Source organism: Pteropus vampyrus, unplaced genomic scaffold, assembly GCF_000151845.1.
Source record: "Pteropus vampyrus isolate Shadow unplaced genomic scaffold, Pvam_2.0 Scaffold36, whole genome shotgun sequence".
Lineage (NCBI taxonomy): Eukaryota > Metazoa > Chordata > Mammalia > Chiroptera > Pteropodidae > Pteropus > Pteropus vampyrus.
The window spans coordinates 9101589-9127013 of NW_011888817.1; the positions used below are offsets into that span (position 1 = coordinate 9101589).

Consider the following 25425-nt stretch of genomic DNA (forward strand, 5'->3'; position numbering starts at 1 on the left):
TGTACAAAAGTTTTTAATTTTTATTGAGTCTATTTATCTAATTTTTCTTTTGTTGCCTATGCTTGTGGTGTTCTAGGTTATTCTTAACTGTTCAGCCCTCCCTTGCCTCCTCCACTTGCTGAGCAGCCCCAAGGAGTCAATCCGGAAGGAAGCTTGCTGGACCATTTCAAATATCACTGCTGGCAACAGGGCTCAAATACAGGTAGAACAAGCAGGAGGGAAGTCAGGGGGTGGGGTGTCAGATGGGAAGGCATGGGGACATGAGAAATTGTGGAATATTTGCTTCTAGAAGAACTAATTTCCCTTTAGAAATGGGGGTCAGTGTGTGTTACTGGTTAAAGATTCTGTGTACTAGAAGCCAAGTTCCTCTGTAGCCTCTCACCTATATAGAAAGAACACAGAAAACTCCCAGGAAGGGAAGATACCTAAATCTTAGCCGATTTGTGGGCTGGGTTTGAATTCTCTTGAAGTGACTTTCTTTCTCTCTCCACCCCACCCAAATCCTCTCTCAGGCTGTCATAGATGCAAATATCTTCCCTGTGTTGATTGAAATCCTTCAGAAAGCAGAGTTTCGTACAAGGAAAGAGGCAGCCTGGGCTATCACCAATGCCACATCAGGAGGAACCCCTGAGCAGATCAGGTATCACATTCCTTTCTCATTGTCTTGAGTAATATGTGTACTTTCCCTTTTGGCTCATGGTTTACATGTGACCTCCAAACTGCTTTTCTGGGATAAGTCTGCCTCAGTCCAGCTGTAGTAGAGTTTAACTGGTAAGCTGCTAGAGTGGCACTGGAGTCTGGAATAGATACCTGTAGACCATGTACCTCTTTTCCCTCCTGTAGAATAGAAACCTGTGATACAGATATCTGCCTCTCCTCTATCTCTTCCTACCCTCTAGAGAATTTAAATCTATGTAATACTCAATTATCCATACAAATGAAGGAGAACCATGCTATGGTTCATTCAAAGCAGCTTCTCTGGGAAATCATTTTTGGAGGTGACACTTGGGAGGGACAAATAGAAAGACGTTGTGTGTGTGCATGCTTTTTGATTTTAGTTTCCATTATCAGCATGAATAGGGTGGTGTGAATTGACAAGTGTTTTGCCCTCAGAATTGACAAGTGTCTTGCCCTCAGCCTAGGAAGGGGAGTACAGTCATGCACCACTTAATGACAGATACATTCTGAGAAATTTATCATTAGATGTTTCATCATTGAGCAAACGTAATTCAGGGCACTTACACAAACCTAGATGGTACAGCCTATTGCCCTAAGCTACAAGTCCATACGGCATGCTCCTGTACAGAACAACATGAGATTAAATCAAACACAAGCGAAAATGATGCAGTCAAGAGACACGGTAAGCTCAAAATGTATGAAGCTGCTGCCAGCATAACACGGCAACTGTTTTACAGCAAACTTTTTTTATAAGTAGAAAGAATATACTCTAAAATAACAATAAAAAATACGGTATAGTAAATACATAAACCAGTATGTACAATAATAGTCATTTATTGTCATTACCAAGTATTATGTACTAGTTATAATTGTATGTGCTATACTTTTATATGACTGCCAATGCAGTAGGTTTGCTTACACCAGCATCACCACAAACATGTGAGTAATGCATTGCCCTATATGTTAACGATAGCTACAACATCACTAGGTGATTGGAATTTTTCAGCTCTATTATCTTATGGGACCACTGTCATATATGAAGTCCATCATTGACCAACATATATAAATCAAGTATAAAAAGTACAAGAATCAGAAACCTGGAGACCTTTACATGTTTGACTGAAATGTAGTAACCTTAGAAGGGAATGATGGAAAGTGAAGCTAGAAGATGTGAGTGATGAGTAAGAGCCAGACTGAAGAGTGTCTGTATTGTCATATCTGTAGAGCTTGGACTTTGAAAATTTTTAAGCAGGGAAATGATGTGTTTAGAGTGTTAATATTGCAGCTAGGAGATATCAAACACAAGGAGAAGGAATCTGTGGCAGCCTTCCACATGGAAATGAACTAGACCAGTAACGCTGGGAGGGTGGAGAGACAAATAAAGGATGGGTGGTTATGAAGGCTCAGTAAGAGTGGAATGCTGAGTGTGTTGACATGTATGAAAGAGACCCACAGGTACCACAGCACCTGCCTGGCACCTCCCTTGCCCTGCATTAATTTAGAACTTGCCTGGTCTCTGGTCCCCAGGTACCTAGTCTCACTGGGCTGCATCAAACCGCTATGCGACTTGCTGACTGTGATGGATTCAAAGATTGTGCAGGTGGCCCTCAATGGACTGGAGAACATCCTTCGGCTTGGAGAGCAGGAGGGCAAGCGCAGTGGCTCAGGGGTCAATCCCTACTGTGGTCTCATCGAGGAAGCCTATGGTATATGCCCTCTCCCCAACATAACCTTCGCCTTAAGTAGGGAGATTCTAGTCAGAACCTGGGGACTGTAGGTCTCCAAAGTAGTATACTTATGTGAAGGTGTGTTTGGCGGGGGCTCATTATTGAATGCAAGGTTTTATCCCACCAGTTTCTTCTCCCTCTGAAGAACGGTAGATCAGCTCTCTTTCTGATGAGCTCTACCCAGTAAGTAGGTATGGTACAGATGCAAAAAGCAAGCTCTAGAATTGATGATAAAATCAGGTACTGGAAGATGTGTTTTTAGCTGAGTTTCTAGCAAGTTCCAGTAGGAGTGCAGGATGGACTCATCACTCATCTCTGAGAGATGTAGAGAGGCTAATGATTTGCCCATGTCACACAGGTAGTTAAAAGCAGAATCAGGACTAGAACTTGATTTATAACTGATATTTTGGTCTTTTTCCTTTGAAGTTATGTAGTTTGAGGAAAAGATTTTGGCTCTTCTCTTTCATTCAGGTCAAAGAGAGATCTGATCATATTATTTGTATTTATAACCAGTAACATATCTCAGGGAAAGAAAAATAGATAAATGTTTCACGGACCCATAGAAAAGCATTCAAAGTTTACTCTTCTCTCTCTTTCCTTCCTTTTTGCCACCATAGGCTTGGATAAAATTGAGTTTCTCCAGAGCCATGAAAACCAGGAGATCTACCAGAAGGCCTTTGACCTCATTGAGCACTACTTTGGTGTAGAAGATGATGACAGCAGCCTGGCTCCCCAAGTGGATGAAACGCAACAGCAATTCATCTTCCAGCAGCCTGAGGCCCCCATGGAGGGCTTCCAGCTATAATGTCTGCCTCCGGGGAGGGGATGGGATGGGAAGCACCACCAACCAGCGGAAAAGCAGCCCTCTGGTGGGCGGGAAACCAGCCCCCCACCAACAGCCGCCACCACACACCTCTGCTGCCCTGGAAACTGTGCTCTTGACCTGCTCCACCCCCTTCCCTGGAGGGAGCACCCTCTGGACAGACAGAACCATCTGAGGCTCACATTTGGGTTTCGTGACAAGAAGGGGACTTGTTGGGTTTTTCTTCTTTACACTATATTTTGGCTGCACATATGTCTTTAACCCAGGAGCCCAGGGGTAGTCAAAGGAGGACTGAGGTAATCAATTTTGCACCTTTTTTATTTTTATTTTTTCTTTAGTGGTGACTTCCTTCCCTTTTTATCTTCCTTCATCCTTCCAAGTTCTCTGCCCTGATCTGTGTGTAACTCTTATCTTGGGTACTTGAGCAGATGGAATATTCCAGAAGTAGGGGGTGGGAGGGGAGGGGAGAAATCCAAAACAAAGTGTTCTTGCTCTGACAGCATATTAATCTTGTATGCTTGGATTATTTAATTTTTTTTCTTTTGCACATTTTTCTTGTATTAAGATTGCTCTTTCCAAGAGCCATGAGTTCCTGGTTTTAGGAATCCCAGCTGCCAGCATTGTCTGGGACTGGAGGCTGAGGGGGAGGTTACCATGTGACAAAAGCCCCTCCCTCCCTCTAACCCCTGCCCAGACCTCTTTAGTTTGGGAGATCCCCCTCACTCTCCTGGGGCAAGTACACCAGTGGGAGTGGAGGGGAGGAGCACAGGCCTTCAGACAGGGCTTCCCATGTGTCGCTACTGATCCCGTTTCCTACTCACCTTCCAATGGTGCGACCCAACTTCATTTGTTTACTTGAAAATTCCCCTCGGAGTTGAATTAACTTCTGAGGTAGCTGTATTTTCTCCTAAGCACGAGACGAGGCTGTGGTCCTTCCTTTCTCCTGAGGAGAAAGTCCTTGCTCTGGTGACCCATCAGTTGCAGAGGAGGTTGGAGTGAGAGTGTCATGTATTGGGATAGCCAGGGATCCCTGCCTTTGGCCTTTCTTCCTCTTCTTCCTCTTCCATAGTTGGATCATGTATATTTTACTTCCACAGGAGAGAATGTCAGAAAGTTATGTATTTTTTTATATTCTATATATTAGGTAGGTCAATTTTAATTGGTCTCAAGAGGAAGAAGTGTCTGTAATTTCTGTAAGTAGGATATTGTGAGGAGGACCAAAAAGAGATGTGGAAGCTCCCTCGCTCAGGAAGCCTGAGCTTGGTCCTTTTCTTTTCTGCTTGGGTTCTGGGCCACCACCTGGGACCAACCCTTAGCTCTGGAACCTTTACGTAGCAGGTCAGCCTGGTCTGATTGTCCCAGTACCTGAAGGGAGCAAAGAGGACCCCAGGGTGTGGTGAGTCACTACTCTAGTCCTTACTGCTTACGTCAGAAAACCCAGAAAGCAGTCTGCCTTCTCAGTCTCAAAGGCCCTTGCATAAGTTATCACACATGGCTGCCTCTCCTATTATCATAGAAACTTAGCAGCCTCAGGACTTTCATGAGAGTTATTGTTGTCTTCCCTGTTTGGGATCCTTGTACATGGTTTGAGTTTTGCCCTTCCTTTTAACAATTATAATCCTAATGCCATTTTTTCTTTTCTCTTTGAGTAAAGCTGGTGCAGTGCCACAGTGGCTTGCTTATGCTTCAGTGGATTACATAGGAGATTAAAGCCCAGTTGTTGGAGATGGGGGTGGAGGAAGTTGTCAGCTAGGTATAGACCAACTGTTGTGAAGGCGCAATCTACCCTGCCCCTGCTTCCCCACTACGGTCAGTCAGTCAGTCAGAGGTGCCCTGCTCCAAGCTCTATTTTCCCTACCCCAGAAACAATTCTGATCTTGTTGTCATTCTTACGCACCCCCTCCAGCTCAGGTGAAATCCATACCCCTCTGCTGCAGATCTAAAGTTCAGGTGCTCACTATGAGCCATTGGTCTTGAATTTGCCCTCTTTCTACAGTTGATCCAACTCCACAGCCATTTTCTAAGAAAGGTAGTTTGGGGCTAGAGGTTATTACTGAAGTCACACCAATGCTGTAGCACCTTAGTGAGTCAGATGCTACTCATCAGCTTGGGAATGTCAACCCCTAGTGTCTCAGGTAGGCAAGAGGCAGGACCTTTTCCACCTGGCCTGCTAACTCCACTACAAAACTATTTTACAGTTCAAAAGAAAAGCCCACCTCATCTTTGTTCAAGCAATAGTTAAGTCCTTGACATTGGGGCCAGATTCTTATGGTGAGACATACACATCCTGCTTTTCCCAACTGTTCCTCCAAAATTCACTTTCATTTCAGATCTGGTCCTTTACCACATGGCTGACTTTTTTGATCCTCTGGCTGCTGCTTAAACCAATTTTCTCTAAGGATTCCAAAGGCTATAGTCTCCCAGGCCATAGCATGAGGACAGATTTCTCATCCGATAAAAGTGGCCTCCAGGAGCTTCCCTTTGTTAGTGTCTTCCTCAGACCACGTTTTCTCATTATCTTCCTCTAATCCCCTTTTCAGTCAACAGGTTAAGTTCTTCCAGCCCTCAGAGGCAGTAATATCATCTTTTGTGTCTCCTCCTTTCCTTTGGCCAACTTGGTGAGGAAAATACTACTTTTTTAACCCGGGCTTAACAGCCACTCTTCATGGGCAGCTCCCACCTAAACTCCAGGCCCTGGCCTACGTGAGGTCAAAGGCTTTCTGGTAGATTTCTGAATGGATGTTGCAGGGATGGAGGGACTGCCAGCCTGCTGTAGGGAATAGCCTGATAAGACATGTTTTCAGAATCTTCAGATGTTGGCACATGGCTAGTATATCTATTTTAAGACCTCTGGTGGGGGTGGACTAAGGGGACAAGGAGCCTTTTTCTTAGCTAAAGTGTTCAAATACTGTTTTAAACAGTGCCAGCTTTTTTATTGCCAGCCCATCTGGGCATCCTATCCCCAAATCATCTTCTCTAGTACTAACAGGGTCTCTGGTCTTAGAAACCTGCTCTCAGTTCTGAGCTAATCCCCAGTGACTGCCTGGCCTTGGTCTTGGCGCTACCTTCTGGTAGAACCACATGGGTTCCACCCTTAGCTGGCTGGCCTGGTTGCTTGAGGTACTGGGTATAAATGACCCTTCCAAGGAGCAGCTGTTGATGACCTCAGCTTTCAGGGACCCTTGATGTTCCCCCTCAGCTAGAACCCTTGGATCCACTCCTACTCTCTCTGTGCTGGAAGCCATTTTCCAGGAGCCCAATGTTTTGGAGCTGAACTGCAAAAGATGATAGCTCCTACTATACTGAGTCAAGGAAGAGCAAAAGGAGGCTCTCAGGCACAGGCTTTCTATTTCTCTCTAGCCAAACCAGCTTAAAATGAAAACCATCTACAAAATGAAGTGGATTTCCATTTTATTGTGTCTACCTGCTTTCTCCCTACATCCTAGAGTTACTTCTGTTTCTAGCAAACTGGAAGGAAAGGAGATGAATGCTTACAATACTTCCCTCATTTCACATACCCCTCTTTGCATGCCTCAGCTCATATATTCAGACCATATCTCTTCTCCCCGAGACTCAGCTTGGTATCCATCATCTTGAGTGTTCCTCTGTAGGTTCATCTTATAGGCTGAGATTCTGGATTCTCAATGGAGAGCAAAGATCCAGATTCTCCAGGTCCCTACAGGTGCTACAGGGATCAGTAGGGAAAACAGGCTGGCTGGGGGCCTCAGGAACGTGTGTGACTGACTGCCTCCCTGGCAGTCTGGGGGAGGTTGCAAGGCTCAGGCAGTGCACTGAACCATAGGAAATGCTCATAACTGGTGGCATCATCTTCCGGGTAGGACTATCCTAGAAGTGAATGACAGACTAAGAAATTGCTCAGAGTAGGTTTCTTCCACAGCCATTTTAGGATTCTAGACCAATCTTGTCCAGTATTTTTTCTGTCTTTTGGATTCTTTTGTTAAGCTAGCAAGCTGAGAACTAGCTGCTCCTTGGCCAAGGCCTTCATAAATGACTCAGTCACCCTATTGTCTACCCCAAGCCCCACCGCTAGATTAAGACCATAGAAAGGGAAGAATTTGAGGTCAGTAGCAACCAAGTCCGAATTAAAGCTGTTATTTTTCCTCTGAGGGCATTTTGTGTCCAGCCTGGGCTATTTTCAGAACCAAAACTGGGTATGAGAGTCAGAAGAGGCAGCATTAAAATTTGGGCCCAGAACACCACAGGAGAAAGGTTTGCATAGTGTGTTATAACAGTCTTCAGTGAGTTTTGGCCTACCTTGCTGCTTTTAGGTCAGCCTGATTGATGTCTCTTAGCACATACCTGAACCCTGCTCCCATTTAGGTCAGATTTTCAGGGTTTGGGAAGAGAAAACTCTGCCATGCCCTAGGAGCAGTGAAGGAAGTCAAAGCTCAGATCCTGAGACTGGCTGGGAACCTCTGACTCAGAGGATGGCCTTAAAGAGTCTGTCTCTATAAACCCTCAGGCCCTGTAGTTGGGTATTGGCTCTTTTAGCCAACTTGTGGGAACTGCCTTTGAACCACTAAAGAAGTAAAGGGCGTGGGGTATGAGGACCCAGCCACCCAAGACAAACCAGATCTGTCCCTCAAAAACAGCTTAGGTTCCCAGCTACAGACCCTTGGAAGGTGAATTGAGCCCTCTTCCTCACTGGTTTTTCTTTCCAAATTCATTTGCTTTTAGTTTTCTAAGAACTATAAACTCTGGCTATTTTCCAAGTACTCAGGGCCCCTGGGTAGACAGATAAAGCTTGATGATTTCAGAGCAGACATAGGCCAAGAAACCATGGCATTGAGTGTACTGAGTCCAGACAAATGATATTTATATACACATCCAAATTTGAAGAGAAAATGTATTTCTTTAGGTTTCAAACACTGTAATAGATATAAAGCAAAAATAAAAACCTGTTGCAAAGTTCTAAATCGTCTTCTTTGGAATGATGCTAGACCGGATTTTTTGGAAGTGAATGAGGAGAGGGTGTTTGAACTTGTGGCCTAACAATGGAATTAAGAATGGCAACAGCCTGCTCCTGCTATAAAGATGTTTTTTAAAAGTTTTTTTGAAATGCAAATGAAATACAGTAAATGGCACATATTTAAAATGTACAATTTGGTAAGTTTTGACATATATGTACCCATGAAACCATCACCACAGTCAAGTTGGTGGACATACCATCTAGAAGTTTCTGCATGCCCCTTAGGAAGTTCTCCTTGCCCAACCGCCAGCAACTACTGATCTGCATTCTGTGTAGTTTGCACTTTCTAGAATTTCTCTAAAAGATCCTGACATGTTCATCAGCACCATTCCACAGCCATTTGAGCCCATTAAGGTCACAGAGTTCACAGACCACTCGCTTCAGTTGAGATCAATTCCTAAAGCAGATTACAAACAAGCAGTCAAAAAGTTGATTCGACCCAAAAGGATTTTGGTTGGCTGACTGTGTTTAAGTTTTAATTCATTGCCAACATTTAAAAAAATAAAGATCTCTATCTTGAAAAATATCACTACTGGGCTTGAGTTTCTGCTTGAAAACATTCTGCAAGAACTGTTTTACCACAATCACCACCATTCCCAGTGGTCTCCCTGACTGGCAGATGCTAATATTGTTGCTATTGTATAGCAAAATGATAAAGTAACTTTTTAACCCACGTTTATCAAATTTTGTTAGTCCTTGCCTGCCCGCTCCACTTATTACCCAGATGGCCCCTGCAGGCCACTGTTGATCCTTCTTGTTAAACCACTCTACCCCTCCATGCATACCTTGTTCTTGGTTATTATGTTTATTATCTCTGCCTAGAACACCTTCCTATGGAAATCCATTAAGGCCTGACTAACGTGTTTCCTCAACAGATTTCCAACATGCTTTTCTGGAAATAATCAAGTCTTGGTTTTGTGAGACCTGAATCCCAAACCTTTCTGGGCTTGAGTTTCATCATTATAGTATTATACCATATTGCCTCTCAATGTTACCTGGTAAAATGTGAACTTGTGCTGCCTAAGGGATGAGAGAAGAGCGCTATCTTGGAGTCTCTGGGGAAAATATTTAACATCTTAAGAGCCCTAAAACAATACCGAATTTGCACAAATTAATGCCTTCTCTGCCCCTGGAAACTCTAGGCTTCAGGACTAGAGTATTTAGCCAACAGTTTGTCCATTGACTGATTTGTAAGCAAGGAATTTCAGCACCTTACTAATGCTGCAATACAACTCTAACCAGAGGTAGGGAGCTAGAACAGACCGCATAGCACTGAGACGGCTCTGAAGTGACCTTTGAGCTGGGCCTCGAAAAAATGTTTGCCAGAAGAGCATTTTGGAAGCTAGAAGAATATCATCTGCAAAAACCCCGGAAGTCCTGGAAATAGTAAAAGTACTTTTGAAGCAAAAAAGGCAGAGGAGATGGGCAGGATTGGCTGGAAATAAGCCAAACCACGTAGGTATTAAATTCCAGGTGCATGGGTTGTTAGTTTTTATTCTATTATCTATAGGAAACTGAATTTAAAAATTTGTGATCTCACATTTGAAGAAAAGTCTGACTTTCCCCTACCCCCTTTAAGCCCTAGTGCAACAGAGACTTTGTAGCAAGTGGGCCAGTCAGAGAAAAGCCTCAGGAATCCGCTGAGGCTAAACTTCGCCTTGCAGGGCTCCCTCAGCCCCTTCCAAAAAGGGATTCATACTGGTAACGGAGAAGGAAAAAAATATAACCTACTTTCACAAGTCATCTTGACTCATCCTCAGGGAAAACGTGCAATGATGATTATTTCTTCTGGCAGGGTAGTCCAGTAGTTAAGATGGGTGCTGGTGCCACACTTCCTGCTCTAACCACTCAATAGCGATGTGACCTCGGACAAGTTATCTAATCTTTGCCTTACGGTACTCAGCTGTAAAATAGGAATAACAAATAGTACTTGAGTTTGAGAATTAGGCAAGTAGTTACCGTGAAAGCACACCGTAAGCGTCCAAAGAACTGTTACTAAAACCTTCCACTTGAATACGGAAAGAGGCCCTAGGAGAAAAAAGAATGCCCAGTCACACAACAAATTAGTTCAGTTAGGAATGCAATAAAGGTCTCCTGGTGCCCAGACTAGTATTCTGTCTTTTATCCTCAGAGTTTCCATATATGTTCACAGCAGAGGGGAAAGGATTGGTGGGGGAGTGCAAGAAAGAACAGCCAGGCGTAAGGCTTTGAGAGCTGAATCATAGCTTCTGTGCGACAGAAACGAAGTTGACGTGGATACTTGAACATAATGACTGGCTCCTTTCGGACCTCCTGGGTATCCGGCTCTTAGGGCTAAAGCCCTTTCTATTGCATCTTGGTAGTTGGGGTCAGCCCCGGAGCATGAAGGGATTTGTAGTCCATTCCCTCCCCCGCCTTCCCAATTTACCCGCCTCAGGGGCCCCTTCGCTACACCTTTCCCAGCAAGCCCCGCGCGAGTGCTGGCTATTGATTGGCTGTGGCGAGCAGGCTCTGCCAGCAGCGGTTACCCAGGGTTTCCGGTGCGAGGCCAGAGCGGGCGAAGCTGTCCGGACGTCGGCAGTGGGGTGTGTACCGCGGCGGCTACAGGGACGAAGCGCTCAGAGGGTCTGTGGACCAGGGCGCTTTCGGCCACTAGCGGGGAATCACGCAGATTCCGCGCGTGGGCTCGGATATGGGGGACAAGGCTGAGGCTTGTGCGCATGCGCGGGGGGGCGGGTGGTGCGCGCCGCCCGAGGGCGCGCGGGGCGTGGGTGGGTGTGTGTGCGCGCGCGGGGGGGGTCCACGTGGGGCCGAGGGTGGGGGGGCGGGGAATCGAGCGTCTAGCCACGTCAGTCTTCGGCCGGGAACCTCTCCCGCGCTCGGCCTGTAGTGAGAGGGGTCCGCGTTGTGCCGGAAAGAGGCTTCAGCAAAAAGGAAGCCTCTCCTCCCCCTCTCCTGGAGCAGCGCCCCGAAAACCTGCTTGGGCACATCAGGCTCCCCTGACCATCAGAGAAAGGGAGAACCGTTGGCTCCCTCCGGTGAAGGCCGGCCAGTTTGTTTTAAGGAGCTGTGTGCACCTGGTGTTGGGATCTTTTATCCAGGCTGAGAAGAATTTCGAAGTCTGGAAAATAGCAAATGCGCTTATTCCTACAGGATCTGCTCACCTACCATTGCAAACCACAATGAAGAACCAAGACAAAAAGAATGGGGCTGCCAAGCAATCAGGCAGCACTTCCAACCCTAAAAGCAACCCAGGGCAAGCGGAAGCAGGACCAGAAGGAGCCCAGGGGCTGCCCAGCCACTCTGCCCCTGCAACAGAAGCTGAAGGTTCCAGCAACCAGGCTTCAGGGAAGACTGAGGGTGTGTGCCAGCTCAGCTTTTCTAGTGGGCAGTAGGAGGAGTTTGTGGTGTGTCAGTCTAGCTTCTGAAGTTAAGAGGCCACTGTTACCCAGAAAGAAGGAATTTTAAATTGAAGGTAGGACAGTGCTGAGTCTTTGCCATCCCCACGATATTTGGGGGAGTTGGTAGAGCCTTCCACTCTAAGCACAGGAATAACCCTTGAGAGAAGGCTCTGACAGAATTAAATTGGGTAATAGTCAAATGAGACACCCAGCCAGCAAATCCAGAATAAAAACACTTCATTAAACAGTGGGTAACTGCTCTTTATACTTGAGGCATTTCTAAAACTTTTAATAGCAAGAAATGACTTTTGTGGGGAGGAAAAGGGGATGGGCTAGACATTGAGCTCCTGCTACATGCTATCCCTATGTGCTGGATATTTTACTTGATTTCTTTTATGCTCACAACAGATATGGTTGAGTGACAATGAGAAATAGACATACCATTTTATAGGTAAATAAACAGGCGTAAAGAAGTTAGGCAACATTTAACCCAAACCAGTAAGTTGGTATAACCAAATCAGTGGTATAACCAAATTATTTATCAGTGTGCTCCACGTCCTCTCCTGCTATAGGAGCACAAGCCAAAACTGCTCCATCCGGGGCCCTCCGCGATGTCTCTGAGGAGCTGAGCCGCCAGTTGGAAGACATCCTGAGTACATACTGTGTGGACAACAATCAGGGGGGCCCAAGTGAGGATGGGGCCCAAGGTGAGCCTGCTGAAACTGAAGATGCAGAGAAGTCCCGGACCTATGCCTCGAGGAATGGGGAGCCTGAGCCAGAGACCCCAGTAGTCAATGGTGAGAAGGAGACCTCCAAGGGAGAGCCAGGCACAGACGAGATCCGGGCAAGTGATGAGGTCGGAGACCGAGACCACCGAAGGCCACAGGAGAAGAAGAAAGCCAAGGGTCTGGGTGAGCAGAGGGCAGCTACTTGTGAGGCTAGTGAGAGGAGGGAGTTTGGACCCTACTTCCGAGAACAGCAAATCACACTAGTTTAATCAAAGTCAGGGCTGTGGGGCTATAGCACAGTGGTGTGCAGGTTGTTCATTGCACAAGGGCTTCTGGCCTTGGGAGCAAGTGGGAATCAAAATCCAACCTGCTCTCTCTTTGAGAAAATGGAGAGTAGGAGGCTGGGTGGACTCTTCTGCAAGCCAGCACTGTTTCTCTCCTGCTGTGTGACCTTGAGCAAGGCCTTTCCTCTCTCTGGTCTTTTAGTTGTCACTTTTCTACGGTGAGAGAATTGGACTAGACTAGGGTTGAGAATGCGAGTAAGCCAAGATAGCCAGGGAGCCCCATAAGGACCAAGAGAGTGCCTATTTCATTCAAAGAGTTGACCGGTCCCAGCTAGTTGATAGCATATAAAACTACAGGCTAAGTCTAGCTAGCCTTTTATTATTATTTTTTAATACAAGCCAGTAATCTACAGTTGTGCAATCTTTAGATTTTTAACAGTTGCTAATATGCTAGGAACCAGACAAAACCCACCTGTGGGTTGGATTTGGCCTGTATGTCAGTGATTTGTAGTCTCCACACTGATTTCTTGGAGCCTTCCAGGGTTGCCACTTCAGAAGCATAGTGCTGTGCTATGTACAGGGGTTCTCGAGGGAGATAGAAGGAATATCTGACTCAGGCACAGGCAGTGGGGGAAAGTGATTTGGCTGAGGGTAGGAGTCAAGGGCTAGCGTGTGTTAAAAGAATCAGAATCTGGTGGTATTATGCCCATGTCTTAGTCCCTGCTCCCCCACCCCCTAACTGATACCCTAATTTAAAGGTTTTTTTGTTTTCAATCTTAGGATCAGATATTAGAAGGTATATTCATTTTAAAGTTCACCAGTTGGCTACTTCTGTTGATAAAAGTTTAGTGGTTCTCAAGGAGACCTGTTCTTTTGCATCCTTCCTATTTCAAAATGGCCTTCCTTGCATTGAAACAGTAGCATTGAATTCACAGGTAGAACTCCTTTCTTTCACCTGGTGGTAGAGCAGGCAGGTTTTTTTTCCCCCTCTCCTAGTGCTCACCAAGGAGATTACATAGAGATTCAGTTATTCATTTAATATGTATTTGTCGAGCATGTCCACTTTGATGAGCTTTAGAGATAGCACTGGGCTATAATGATAGGCAGAATTCAGCTGGTCTCAGATCTCATGAAGCACATGGACTAGCAGAGAAGGCAATCAGTTCAACAAACAAATATAAAGTATGATAGGGGAGAGCCGCCTCAAGGCAAAGAGTGTGGGCGCAGGTCTGGAGGGGAATCCCAGAGAAGGGGATACATGCCTTTGCTCCCTGTGCTTTGCAGGAAAGGAGATCACGTTACTGATGCAAACATTGAACACACTGAGTACCCCGGAGGAGAAGCTGGCAGCTCTGTGCAAGAAGTATGCGGAACTGGTCAGTTCTCCCCCTTCTCACATCCTTCCTGTCTTGGAAAGTCTGCAGGCCACCTGGCATGGGGTTGTGGGTGGTTTAATTCCTCTTCAACCTCTCTCTGAGCCTTTTCCCCATCTAACTGGAGAGTCAGGTCCCAGCCAGCCTCTTCAGGGCTGACAGAGGAGAAATTCACATTCCAGTTGTAGAGCCCTAGAGCTCCTGGCCTGAGTCCCAGATACCATGTCATCTCACCCCTGTGTGCTTCAGTATGCATCTCTCTAAAATATGGAAATGCCCAATGCCATCATCACACTTAACAGAATTAACACTAACGTTTGATATTATCTCAATACCCAGTCCATAGTCAAATTTCCCCTTTTGTTTAAAAAAATTTCAATTTGATCAAATCAGGGTCCAAATGAGGTCCATTTATTACACTGGGTTATTACGACTTTTTTCCTTTTACTTTAAAGCAGCTTTCATCTTATGCCCTGCTCTTTTTCCCATGACATTGACTTATTGCAAATCAACTATCCTGTAGTGTGCCCCACTTTCTAGCTTTGTGTGGCATTTAACTTGTTCTGTTACCTCCTTAGTTGCTGTAAATAAAGTGGAAGTTAGCTCTAGAAGCTTGAACTAGTTCAACTTCTTTGACAAGAATTCATTATAAATGATACTCTGCACTTCATGTTACATCGCAGGAGAAACAGTGTGGTCATCCCACCTTAAGTGGTGAAAGATTGTTCAGTGGGTTCAGGGGCACCAACCTGGTCCCTCCTTTGTCAGGTTCTCCATTAGAATTTGAATTAATAGATGCATCCACTGAAGGTTATTCCCTAATTACTTATTTTTAAAATTTTTCAGTCCATTTATATTAATTAGCTGGAATTCTCCTGTAAGGAACTTTTCCTACATATAAAACAGAGAAAATTATACCTGCCTATTGGGTTTTTATAACGAAGGAAAGGATATGAAAAAGACCCCACCCTTTCAGAATGACCCAACCCAGGAAAGATTGATGATTGTAGGAGAGGAGGAAGTGAGTTGTTAGGATGATGTTCACAAGTAGATGAAAGAAGGTGAGGTCTGGTGCACCAGCAGAGGGGTCAGCTGTGGTGAGAAGCATGGCCAGGTACTTGTGACTGGAGAAGAGGACAGGCGCTGGTGGACTGGCAGATAGGGAGCTCCTGCTCCTCTAGTTATTTCTGTGTTCTCAGGAAAATGGAAATGATAGTTTTAGCTGGGGCAGGGGAAATTTGAAGAGGGGGATGAAGTAGTTGTCTAGAAGAGTGTAAATGTAGTAGGTCCGGTAGGCAGACCGAGGTCTTCCTGAAAGGAGTGGTCATGAATTTAAAGTGAGATTCTTCACGTGCAGTTGCTCCAGTGCCGGTGCAGGTTTAGCAGGAGGTTGATATACCAGGGTTGGGGTTTTTCTGTGAAAGGGGCCAGAGAGTTGAGGGTATAAGGAATCTAAGCAGGGTGAGAAGGTATGTCATTATTTAAAGGGGGGGTTAAAGGAAAGTGAAAGGATGGTTTGGTTATTGGACTGGAGGTCCAGTAGGGTAGGGGACCTTCTGGGACCACGGATATTGGAAGGAATGAACTAGGAAGATAGGTGGTGGACTGGCCTGGGATGAGATAATGGAGATGGGTGGGGTTCTGGGTTTTGACAGACTGGTCGATTGAAATGTGGCTAGTCTGAATCTGGATGTGCTGTAAGTGGAAGATACACATTGGATTTAACAGACCTAAGGAAAAGGAAGACTGTAGAACATCTCAAATTTTTTACATCAATCCCAGGTTGAAATTATAATATTCAGGTATCAAAGTTAATTTCACCTTTTCACTTTTTTCAATGTGGCCACTAGAAAAATTTTAATTACACAGTTGAGTCGCCTTGTATATTTACCGTACAACATGAATAGATTCATGGGAGGGGAGCTGAGCTGGGCGAAGACAAGGTCTGAGGAGGAGGTTAAGGACTGTGAGACCAGGGAGTCAGAAGGGTTGTCTATCAGTGATGAAAAGACCATGACAATAATAGGAATTATGTAGAAAAGAGAAATGGTGAATCAGTGCTAAAATCTTAGAGCAATAAAAGGGAGCAACAGGGTCTGTTGATGAGTACAAGGACAGGTAGTAGGTGGCCTCATCGAGAGCCTGAGTGTCCCGAGTAGGGAGAATGTAATGGTCTGAGAGTCTTGAGAGCTTTGTCTCTGGAGTCAGAGCTGGGAGAGAAACTGGGATCTGCTGGCTGCATGTCTCTGTTCTGTCTAAGTATCCATTTCTGTAACTCTGAGTTACAGGGCCCTTGGGGTTATTGTGAGGAGCAAATGGAGCACACGCAGTGTCCAGCCTGAGCTGATACGGCTGGAGTCGGGAGAGAGCCAGGATTCCCATGGGGAGAGCCCTGCAGGGTGTTTACTTGCCTTTCTGTCCTCAGCTGGAGGAGCATCGAAACTCCCAGAAACAGATGAAGCTCTTGCAGAAGAAACAGAGCCAGCTGGTGCAAGAGAAAGACCACCTGCGCGGCGAGCATAGCAAGGCCATCCTGGCCCGCAGCAAGCTCGAGAGCCTGTGCCGTGAGCTGCAGCGCCATAACCGTTCCCTCAAGGTAGGCTGGCCAGGCCTCTGGGAAGGATGGCTGGTTTCCTCAACTTCCACGTAACCTTTGGTGGCTTTCCCCTTAAAAACTAGCACAGACTTTTCAGTATAGAAGTAGATTTCCCCAGTAAATGCCCTTTCTTAGCGAGAGCTACTTGTAACCATTTGACATGTACTTGTATTAGGTAAGGTAAAGGCTAAGTAGCTAAGAGAACCCAGAGTGCAGGAATTCAGTTCCCAGTTCCATAGCCGCCCCTGGCTGAGCCAGCGGGCAGCTCCTGCAAGCCGAGCCACTCTTCTCCCGGAGCTGGTCAGTCAGGAATGTGTATTCTTCTTGTTCTGCTTTCCATGGGGTGGGGTCACTCTGGTTAAAGCTTGGTCACTGCTGTGACTTCCAGATCATTTTTGTATGCATATCCTTTATATCTTTCTTATAAAATTAGGATGAGTAAATATATGTTATTTTGCAAATTATTTTGCTTGTTTATAGTTTGTCTTTTAAAACATTACAAATTTATTATAAATTTAATGTAAAGGGTTCAAAGGTGACAAAACCATAACAAATTAAAGGTAGTAGCCGCTCACCATGCTCAACTTCAGTGCCCAGCAGAAACCACTGGGAAGTAAACCTACTTATATGTAAATTTAAGTACGGTCTTCCATCTCCGTACAGTTTTTAAAGTGAAGTTATTAATACATGTATTGTTTCTTATACTGTTCCATTTTCTCAATTTACACAATGCCTTGTCTTTTCTTGTCTGTATACAACACTGTCTTATTTTTAACATCGTTGTATGGATATATACTGTATTTTATCAGTGTTCTAGTTAAGGTATTTTGTGGTTGTTGGTCTTTTTTCATGATTATACATGTAGAGCTATGGTGAAAATTGTTACTTATATTCCTGGCTGATTATGTAGAATTTATCCATAGGGTAAATCTCAGAAGTGAAATGTCTACATCAAAGATTATGCAAATTTTAATGATTTTGCCAGATTGCCTTCTTACCAACAGTGCCTGAGTGTCTAATTCTGCACGACCTTGCCAACCCTGGGTGTTACTAAATTTTAACTACTTGGTCAGGACTACTTAGGCCTTCCAGAACTATTCTGAGGGCTAGAATAGGCATCAGGAAATCCAAAATTCTTTAGAATGGTACTTTCATGTATGACTGCATTTTTCTAGGGAATCTCTCATTTGATCTCACCTGATATACAGAAGGGTCCATTAGGAGCGCATGTTGTATGACATCTTGGAGCCTGGCTACTCCTAGCTTTGAGAGCAGGGATGGGGGTGGGACATTAATAGAGACCATCCTGGATTGGTTGGGGGAGCCTTGTGAGGCTGGGGGAGCAGTAGATGATGGAGCTGGGGCTGACTTCTCTGCCCAGGAAGAAGGTGTGCAGCGCGCCCGGGAAGAGGAGGAGAAACGCAAGGAGGTGACTTCGCACTTCCAGGTGACGCTGAATGACATTCAGCTACAGATGGAACAGCACAATGAGCGCAATTCCAAACTGCGCCAGGAGAATATGGAGCTGGCTGAGAGGCTCAAGAAGCTGATTGAGCAGTATGAGCTGCGAGAGGAGGTAAGGTGTCACGGACAGTCGTCATGGCCAGGGAATTGGGAGGTTCTGGTGTGCGGCAGGCACTGGGACAGCACTTTGAAACCCCATTCTCCCATTTCTCTCCTTTCTTGTGAGGGGAGCACAGTTTTAAAATGGGGATATGTTCATGTACTGTGTATTACATAGCACCCACAGCAGGGCCTTGCGGTAGCACCCCCAAATCAAACGTGTTAATACTTATGCAATTAAACTCCTGAGTATACTCATCTGAATTATAGTTAGCCATACAATGGTACAGCTCAAGTTTGTCTGCCAGCTTAGGACAGTGTCAGTTTTCAGAGTTTTTTAGAATTTGAAATCACAGGGGAGGAGCTGGACCTGTGGTCAGCAATCAACTCCAGCAATCAACTCCTGTAGTCAGCAATCAACTCCAGCAATCAACTCTGGGAACAAGGCTTCTTGTGATGCATTTGTTTTGAGAGAAGTGGTTTGGTTCTTGTCTCAGTACTGAGACTCATGGAGGCTTCCTGAGCCACCAGAGTGAGGCACCTACCTCAAGTACCTAAGGACTCTTCCCAGACCTTCTCCCCAAGGCAAAATAAGACTTGTTACTGCCTGTGGAGGTGGAGGCGCAGGGCTCCCAGCCCCATGCTCCTCATTTACACCCCTCCCCCAGTCAAATTCAGGCACTCCCATTCTACCCCTCTGATCCTCTGCACCTCAGATCACAGGTAACTTAAATTCATTATGTCCCGAACTGGACCCCTCCCCAAGCCACCTTCCCTTCCCCTTCCAAAAAATATATAAAATTCCCCACATCCCTATTTTCAGTTGCTTTTACCTTTGAGGTAGCACTTCAGTCCACTACCTTCACCTTGTCCCTAGAACCTGGGTTCTAGTTCCCAGGGCTGCTCCTGTAGTTAGGACAGCCATTCCTTGGGATAGCTAATCTTTACCTGTAGGGCAGAGTTCTGCCAACAGAGCTAAGCTGTTGTGCTGGTAGAAGTTTCGTTTTTTGCCCTTTCTTCCCACTTATAAGGGAGTTGGACTTCAAAAGTGAGGGTTGTAAGCCCAGTAGAGTGAAAACTCTTGGGGCCGAAGGTTTGAGTGTGTTTATTACTTGGCTTCCTGGGAGCTGATTTCATCCATAAACCCCTTTGCTCACCCAGGACAGATTCAGCGAAGAGAAATAGGTGAGGTTGGGAAGCAGACCTTCCAGGGACTTCCTGTGGTGCACATGGTAGTCCAGTATATCCGACTGAGATGGGAGGCTGGGCTGGAGGGCCTGGTTCCTGCAGCGACTGGGCCTCCCTGAGAAAGGGAGCTCCTGACTAATGGACCCCTCCCACACCCCTGCAGCATATCGACAAAGTCTTCAAACACAAGGACCTGCAACAGCAGCTGGTGGACGCCAAGCTCCAGCAGGCCCAGGAGATGCTGAAGGAGGCAGAGGAGAGGCACCAGCGGGAGAAGGATTTTGTGAGGCTTAGGCCCTGGGGGTGGGGGTTGTTGGAGAAGGTGGGTTGGGTTTTGGCTTAGCTCATAGATTTGTATGGGAGAGGTTGCTACCTGGCCAGATCAGGGCACTGTTTCCTCAGACACTAGTCTATGCAGGAAGCTTCAGTGGTTTTTGGCGCGTATGATGGAAAAAGGCCACACACAGCCCCTCAGGGCTTCTGATGAGGTCTGGGGTCCTATCTTGGAAATAGCTCCTCAAAGAGGCAGTGGAGTCCCAGAGGATGTGCGAGCTGATGAAGCAGCAGGAGACCCACCTGAAGCAACAGGTAAGACAGTGTATATCCTCAACCTGTGCCTCCAAGGTACCCTCACTGGAGGGAGAGAAATGGGACCCTCATTCTAGGACCACCTTAACTGCTGTGTGATCTTGCTGAGCCTTTGTTCTCTCTGGACCCACCCAGCACCTGTGTGGTGATGACCTGGTGGCTAGATGAGCTCAAAGGACTTCATTCCTAGTCAGAGGTGTTGTGCTGCTTTAGAGGAGGTGGGGACAGATGGTTGTTTTTAATTACATAAATTATCCTTAATTCTGGAAGAAATGTTTGAAAACAAACATAAAGGCGAAATGTAAGTCACCCCAAATCGTACTTTCCAGGCTTAACATTTTGGATTATACATAGTTTTTGTTTTATTTTAAGTAAAAGTGGTATCTCGGTAGAGTTGTTGGGTCAGAGGGCCAAAGGCAGGTCTGAGCGTGTTGACCAGAACTGCCTTCCAGGAAAGCCCAGTCTTAACCTGTGGGCTTCTTTCTCCCTCAGCTTGCCCTATACACGGAGAAGTTTGAGGAGTTCCAGAACACTCTTTCCAAAAGCAGTGAGGTGTTCACCACATTCAAACAGGAGATGGAAAAGGTAACACTGGTCCAGGCTGGGTATGGCTATGGGGACACAGGCTGCTTCATTCTGAATGGGATGCCTTATGGGCAGCTGTTAACACTAACAGTGTGATTGAAGCCAAGGGTGGGATCACAGCCTTTCCTCCCTCTCAAGGCAAGTAGTATATGCACCCTCTAGATTGTCCTGGAGAATGAGGCTGTCTTGTCATTTCCTCTTATTGGCAGTATGTGTTTAAATTGTGACATCCTGAGGTGGCACAGAAGGCACTGACTGCCCTGTAATGCCTTGCCCCCTGGGGTCTGTTTCACACCTTGGGGACACATGTACAGACAGCCTGGTCCCCTAATTATTTCCTTCTGCCTGTCACATAACCCAGATGACAAAGAAGATCAAGAAGCTGGAGAAAGAAACAACTATGTACCGGTCCCGGTGGGAGAGCAGCAACAAGGCCCTGCTGGAGATGGCTGAGGAGGTAGGTTGAGAGGGCCCTGCAGCTGGGGGTGGCGTGTGCAGTTACTGAGTGTCAGGCCCTTTCCTATACATTCCAGCAACACGTGCAGCTAGCATGAGATGGAGCTAGACTTTACATGCATGTCTGTCCAAGTCCAGGGCACTGTCAGCTCTCCCCAGGCGGGGAGGTGGTGAGCCCAGTCATAGGCCTGCAGTGGAAGCACAGAAAACAAGTGGAAGAAAGGAGTAAAGGAGCAGGAAAAAAGGGGGTGCCAACGATGCACATAGTTTGTATGGAGAGTGGTCCTGATCATTTGATTTTTGTGCCTTGAGATGTAGGAGAGGAAAGTAGCTCAGTGCTGGAGCAGATACTGCAGCCAGACCTGCTGAATGTCTCCGGTATGCCAGTTCATGGGACCTTCCCTCTAGATCTATGACGTTGACATCAGTAGTCCTTATCCTGGAAAGTACTTTAACGGATAAGGAGATAGGCTCAAAAGCCAAGTAATTCGCCAAGGTTATCCGGTGGATAAATAGAGGAACTCATTGTCTCCAAGCCATGCCCCTCTCCTACACCACATTGCCCTCAGCTGACAGCCAAATCTTGGCACAAACCAGGGCTGTTTACTTGAGAGTCTAGCTTTTGACTGCAGTCTACTCCCAGCATTGTTAAAGTTATGAATGCTTTTTACCAAGTAACAATGTAAGGTTGATATCATGGCATCAACCTTACGTTGGCCCTCTTTCTCTCCCTAGAAAACGCTCCGGGACAAAGAGCTGGAGGGCCTACAGGTGAAAATCCAGAGGCTGGAAAAGCTGTGCCGGGCGCTGCAGACAGAGCGCAATGACCTGAACAAGAGGGTACAGGACCTGAGTGCTGGTGACCAGGGCCCCCTCACTGACAGCAGCCCTGAACAAAGGCCAGAGGCTGACATTGCCTCTAAGGAGCAGGTTGGCGAGGGGCCCAGGGCTCAAACACCTAGCTCCTCAAGGGCCACAGAAGCTCCTTGCTGCCCTGGAGCACCAAGCACAGAAGCAATAGGCCAAACAGGGTCCCAGGAGCCCACCTCCACCACCGCCTAGGGAGCCAGGCACTGGGGATGTGCTGGGAAGGGAGCAAGCAGCCCAGCCAGGCCTGGCCCTTGCAAGGCTCCCACTGCTAAGCTCCCAGTGCTGAGGCCCAGGGTGCTCTGACCTGGCTGGCATCTGACACTTTGCAGTTTTGGATTTCATGGGTCAGTTTTATGTACATATGACATGTACAAGACCTCATACATTTATTTGTGTAAGTGTAAAATGGGCTTGCATTGGAGGTGGGGTGTGTACAGATGAAGTCAGTGGCTCTAATGTGAGCTGAAGAGTCTTAAAAAGAACTGTCATCTGTAGCTGCCTTCACAGTGAGCTGGCAGGACAAGTGACTTGAACATTTCCCTGCCTGACTGAGGCTCAGACCCCTCCCTCCCTGCCCTTCAGGGCTTATGACAAGTGTCACACCCAGGCCTTGACTGTGTTTCTCTTGTTAGTGGGGCTCGGGCAGCTCTGGCTGTCCTAGCAGAGCCTTGGCATAGCTGGTGAACAGACCACTTTCCTGCCTAGGACAAAGGACCTGGAGAATGTGTCTGTGTGGGATGATGCACTGGTAGGAAGCCCCTCAGGCATCGCTTCCCATGCCCTCTGGTAGTGCCAGGACTAGGCCAATGATGCTTCAGTAGCCTTATCATTCACAGGTGCCTCTCTAGCCTGCACAAATGATTGACAAGAGATCGCCCAAAGGATTATTTCTGAAGGTTTTTTGGTTTTTGTTTTTGTTAACACGTGACACTGTGTATTGAGGATCTTCTGAGGGAGGAGGAAGGATGCTCTAGCAGTGGTGCCTGGGTTCCTGGCCTCCAGTGCCCCACCACCCTCACCACCCCACCTGGCACCTTTTGCCATGTTGGTGCTCAGGTTTCCTGTTAGATGAAGTCAGCTTGTAAGAGAAAGGGCAAGCTTACCTATGGGTTTCAATCCTGGAAGGGCCCTATTGAGTCCCATCAGCACTGTCTGCAGCATTTGCTGGGCCCCAGGCCCAACTATCCCTCATGGCTTTATGAGTCTGTTTCTGCACCTTGCCCTGTACGCCAATGTACAATCCTTGAGATTTGTCCCAGCTCCATAGCCCAGGGAATAAGAGCTGAGGTCTGTCCTCGGCATCCCACTTCTTCCTGTGTGGGAGCCTCAGCTCTAGTCTGACAGCTAATGGATATAAGTGAGACTCAACAATTGACAGCCCCAGAAATACACAAAATACGTGCAGATACTTTTGTCTGCCCTCATCCTGTCCACTGTATCCTCCCCCCTCCCCTGCCCCCACCACCCTCCTTTACGTGTTACTCTATACTCTGAAAGTTCTGCTGGTTACAAACTTGCCACCAGGGTATTAGCCAGTCTTTGTCCAGAGCAATTTTCTGGGGCAATGGAATGAGGCTTGGATTAGGAAGCAGGGCTCTGCTGGGCTTGGGGTACTGTACCCCACCTCCAGCCGGCCTCAGCTTCAGTGTAGCTGAGGGAGCCATAGACCAAGGTGGATAGGACGGTTGAGCTTCTGCTGTTTGCTGTATTTCCTTGAAGCTAGTTCATTATCATACAGGTCTACAGGTCCCTTCATCTTTTACAACTAGCCCACTTTTTCAGCCATTAAGTCCCTCTGAAAAAATAGGTTCACGAAGAGTCATAAGTACTCCTGAATCATGTTCTGACTTAGACCAGAGATGGCAAATGAATGGCACACCATTTTCCCTCTGCCCCCATGGTAGGTACCACTAACCTGCTTCAGAGTATTTCCTACTCATTCCTGGTAGGTAGGTCATTTCTCAAGGTTCCCCCAGCAGCCAGTTTCATTGCTGAGACCTGTTTGCCATCCCTGGCTGAAATACTGCTCTCCTGTGGAGAAGTGTATCCTAAGATCTTTTCTTCCTCTCTGAAATGCCTGTGTCTGAATGGTCCCTGAACATGCCTCTTCCTGTTCCAGTAAGGCTCCCTCCCCCAGCCCTTGTGCCAGGCTGAGGTACACAAGAGCTGCCAACCCCATACAGGGTTTGCTGGAATATGGAAGCACGGGAGAGGCAGAAGCGTCTGCCCACTCCCTTTAAAGATCAGGAAGGCCTGCAGTGGCCCACATGATTGCCTGCCTCACTTCAGCTACCTCTTAAAGCCCAATGGGGTGGGGAGTCAGAGCTGCAAAGCACAGCAGCCCTCTGAAACCAAGTCTGGCTACTGTGGAGCTACAGTGAGCAAGGCTTCCCAGCTGGGCTTCCCAAATCAGAAATACAGGCCCTGGGTAGGGTAGAACCTTTCCTCAGCTGTAGGCATCCTGGCCAGGCTACCGATGAGGATCCCATTCTTCCTCTAATTCCATTGACCAAATCTTACTAATCACTACAGCTGCTCTGCTTGCTCTGCTTTCCAAAGTCAGCCCAGGTTCCTGTGTACTGCCCACACCAGCCGGGAGCCTGGGCCAGATGCAGGGGAGGTGGTCTGTCTATTAATGAAGGCCAGTGCCTTCCTCACCAGGGCAGGTCCCATGCACATGACCTCAGTTCTAGGACCAAGATTGTGTTGGTTACTTAGATTGCTAATTTTTCCTCCAGGGGACCACAGTAGATGAGGCTCACAGCCCTTGGCTCTGCTGACAGTAATCTGTTCAGAACCTTGTCCAGCTGAGAGCTTCGTGTACACCAGATTCCGAGAGGTGTCAGTAGCTCTTTTCTCATTGTTTTCATAAGGTTTTTGGACTATGGGCTGAGCTCATGCACTTTTCTGTAAGAGAATGTTATGTCTGTAAAGATGGTTATTTCCCCTCTACTCCATCGTGGTGGCCCTGTTGAGGGCTGACCAAGAGGCCTGTGGAGCTGCCCTGGTGTCTCGAGGAGGGCAAGGCCTGCTGAGCTGATTCTCCAGCTGCTGCTCCAGCCCTACCATCTTGCACAGCACAGAGGTGGTCACCCCAGGGATAGCCGGGCACTTGCCTGGGGGAGGGGCACTGCCTTCTGTCCCTGTAACTGCTTCCCTTATGGCCCAACCTGGCCACCCAGATTTGTTCGAAGCTGTGCTGACAGCTTTTTTTTGTCTCGTTTTGGTATTCACAACAGCCAGGGACTTGATTTTGTTGTATTTTAAACCATATTAAATAAAGAGTCTGTTGCCTTACTAGTTTCTCTCCTGACCTTTGTGGTTATTTGGTGTTTCCGAATCTATCCAGCCATCACATTTGTCTGGATCTGCCAAGTCTCTGGGCCCTGAAATCCTGCATCTTCCAGAGTGCCCTCGTTCCTTCCAGCAGTCCCCACAGCTCAGGACATGGAAGATTAACTTTGGCTGCCCAAGGGGAGCCCTTGGCAAAGCTGGTGTGATGCTCATATACATAGGAACATCAGAGATGATATCTTTCACTCAGTCAAAAATTGTCCCTGTCCTCTGAGGGCTCACAGGCTAGTGATGGGAAAAGG

At 46.8% G+C, this 25425-nt stretch overlaps 2 protein-coding genes and 1 long non-coding RNA gene across 8 annotated transcripts in view; 2 read left to right on the forward strand and 1 right to left on the reverse strand.

The window, feature by feature from the left end:
- Positions 1-8160, forward strand: part of KPNA6 (karyopherin subunit alpha 6) — a 37227-nt gene extending 29067 nt beyond the window's left edge. For all 4 annotated transcript variants that reach the window (XM_011357831.2, XM_023529286.1, XM_023529284.1 and 1 more), the window contains exons 11-14: positions 77-202; positions 513-640; positions 2206-2384; positions 3023-8160. In XM_011357831.2, coding sequence (XP_011356133.1) covers positions 77-202; positions 513-640; positions 2206-2384; positions 3023-3210 — 621 coding nt within the window. In that variant the 3' untranslated portion in view covers positions 3211-8160. The remainder of the gene's footprint in view (positions 1-76; positions 203-512; positions 641-2205; positions 2385-3022) is intronic.
- LOC111738195 lies at positions 8078-10566 on the reverse strand. Its single transcript, XR_002779751.1, has 2 exons — positions 9950-10566; positions 8078-8615 (listed from the first exon to the last, which is right to left on the reverse strand). It is a non-coding gene; the product is annotated as an uncharacterized LOC111738195 (long non-coding RNA).
- Positions 10567-10644: 78 nt separating this feature from the next.
- On the forward strand, positions 10645-25129 carry TXLNA (taxilin alpha). 3 transcript variants are annotated; one of them, XM_011357833.2, is made up of 11 exons: positions 10645-10782; positions 11351-11557; positions 12171-12509; positions 13895-13986; positions 16409-16579; positions 17961-18155; positions 19494-19613; positions 19844-19918; positions 20411-20503; positions 20865-20960; positions 21695-25129. In XM_011357833.2, exons 2-11 carry the CDS (start codon positions 11380-11382, stop codon positions 22019-22021), a joined length of 1686 nt encoding a protein of 561 aa, XP_011356135.1. In that variant the 5' UTR covers positions 10645-10782; positions 11351-11379; the 3' UTR covers positions 22022-25129. The 3 variants fall into 3 exon arrangements, with proteins under 3 accessions (XP_011356135.1, XP_011356136.1, XP_011356137.1); XM_011357834.2 differs by having other exon boundaries at positions 12171-12305; XM_011357835.2 differs by having other exon boundaries at positions 10734-10822.
- Positions 25130-25425: the final 296 nt, after the last annotated feature.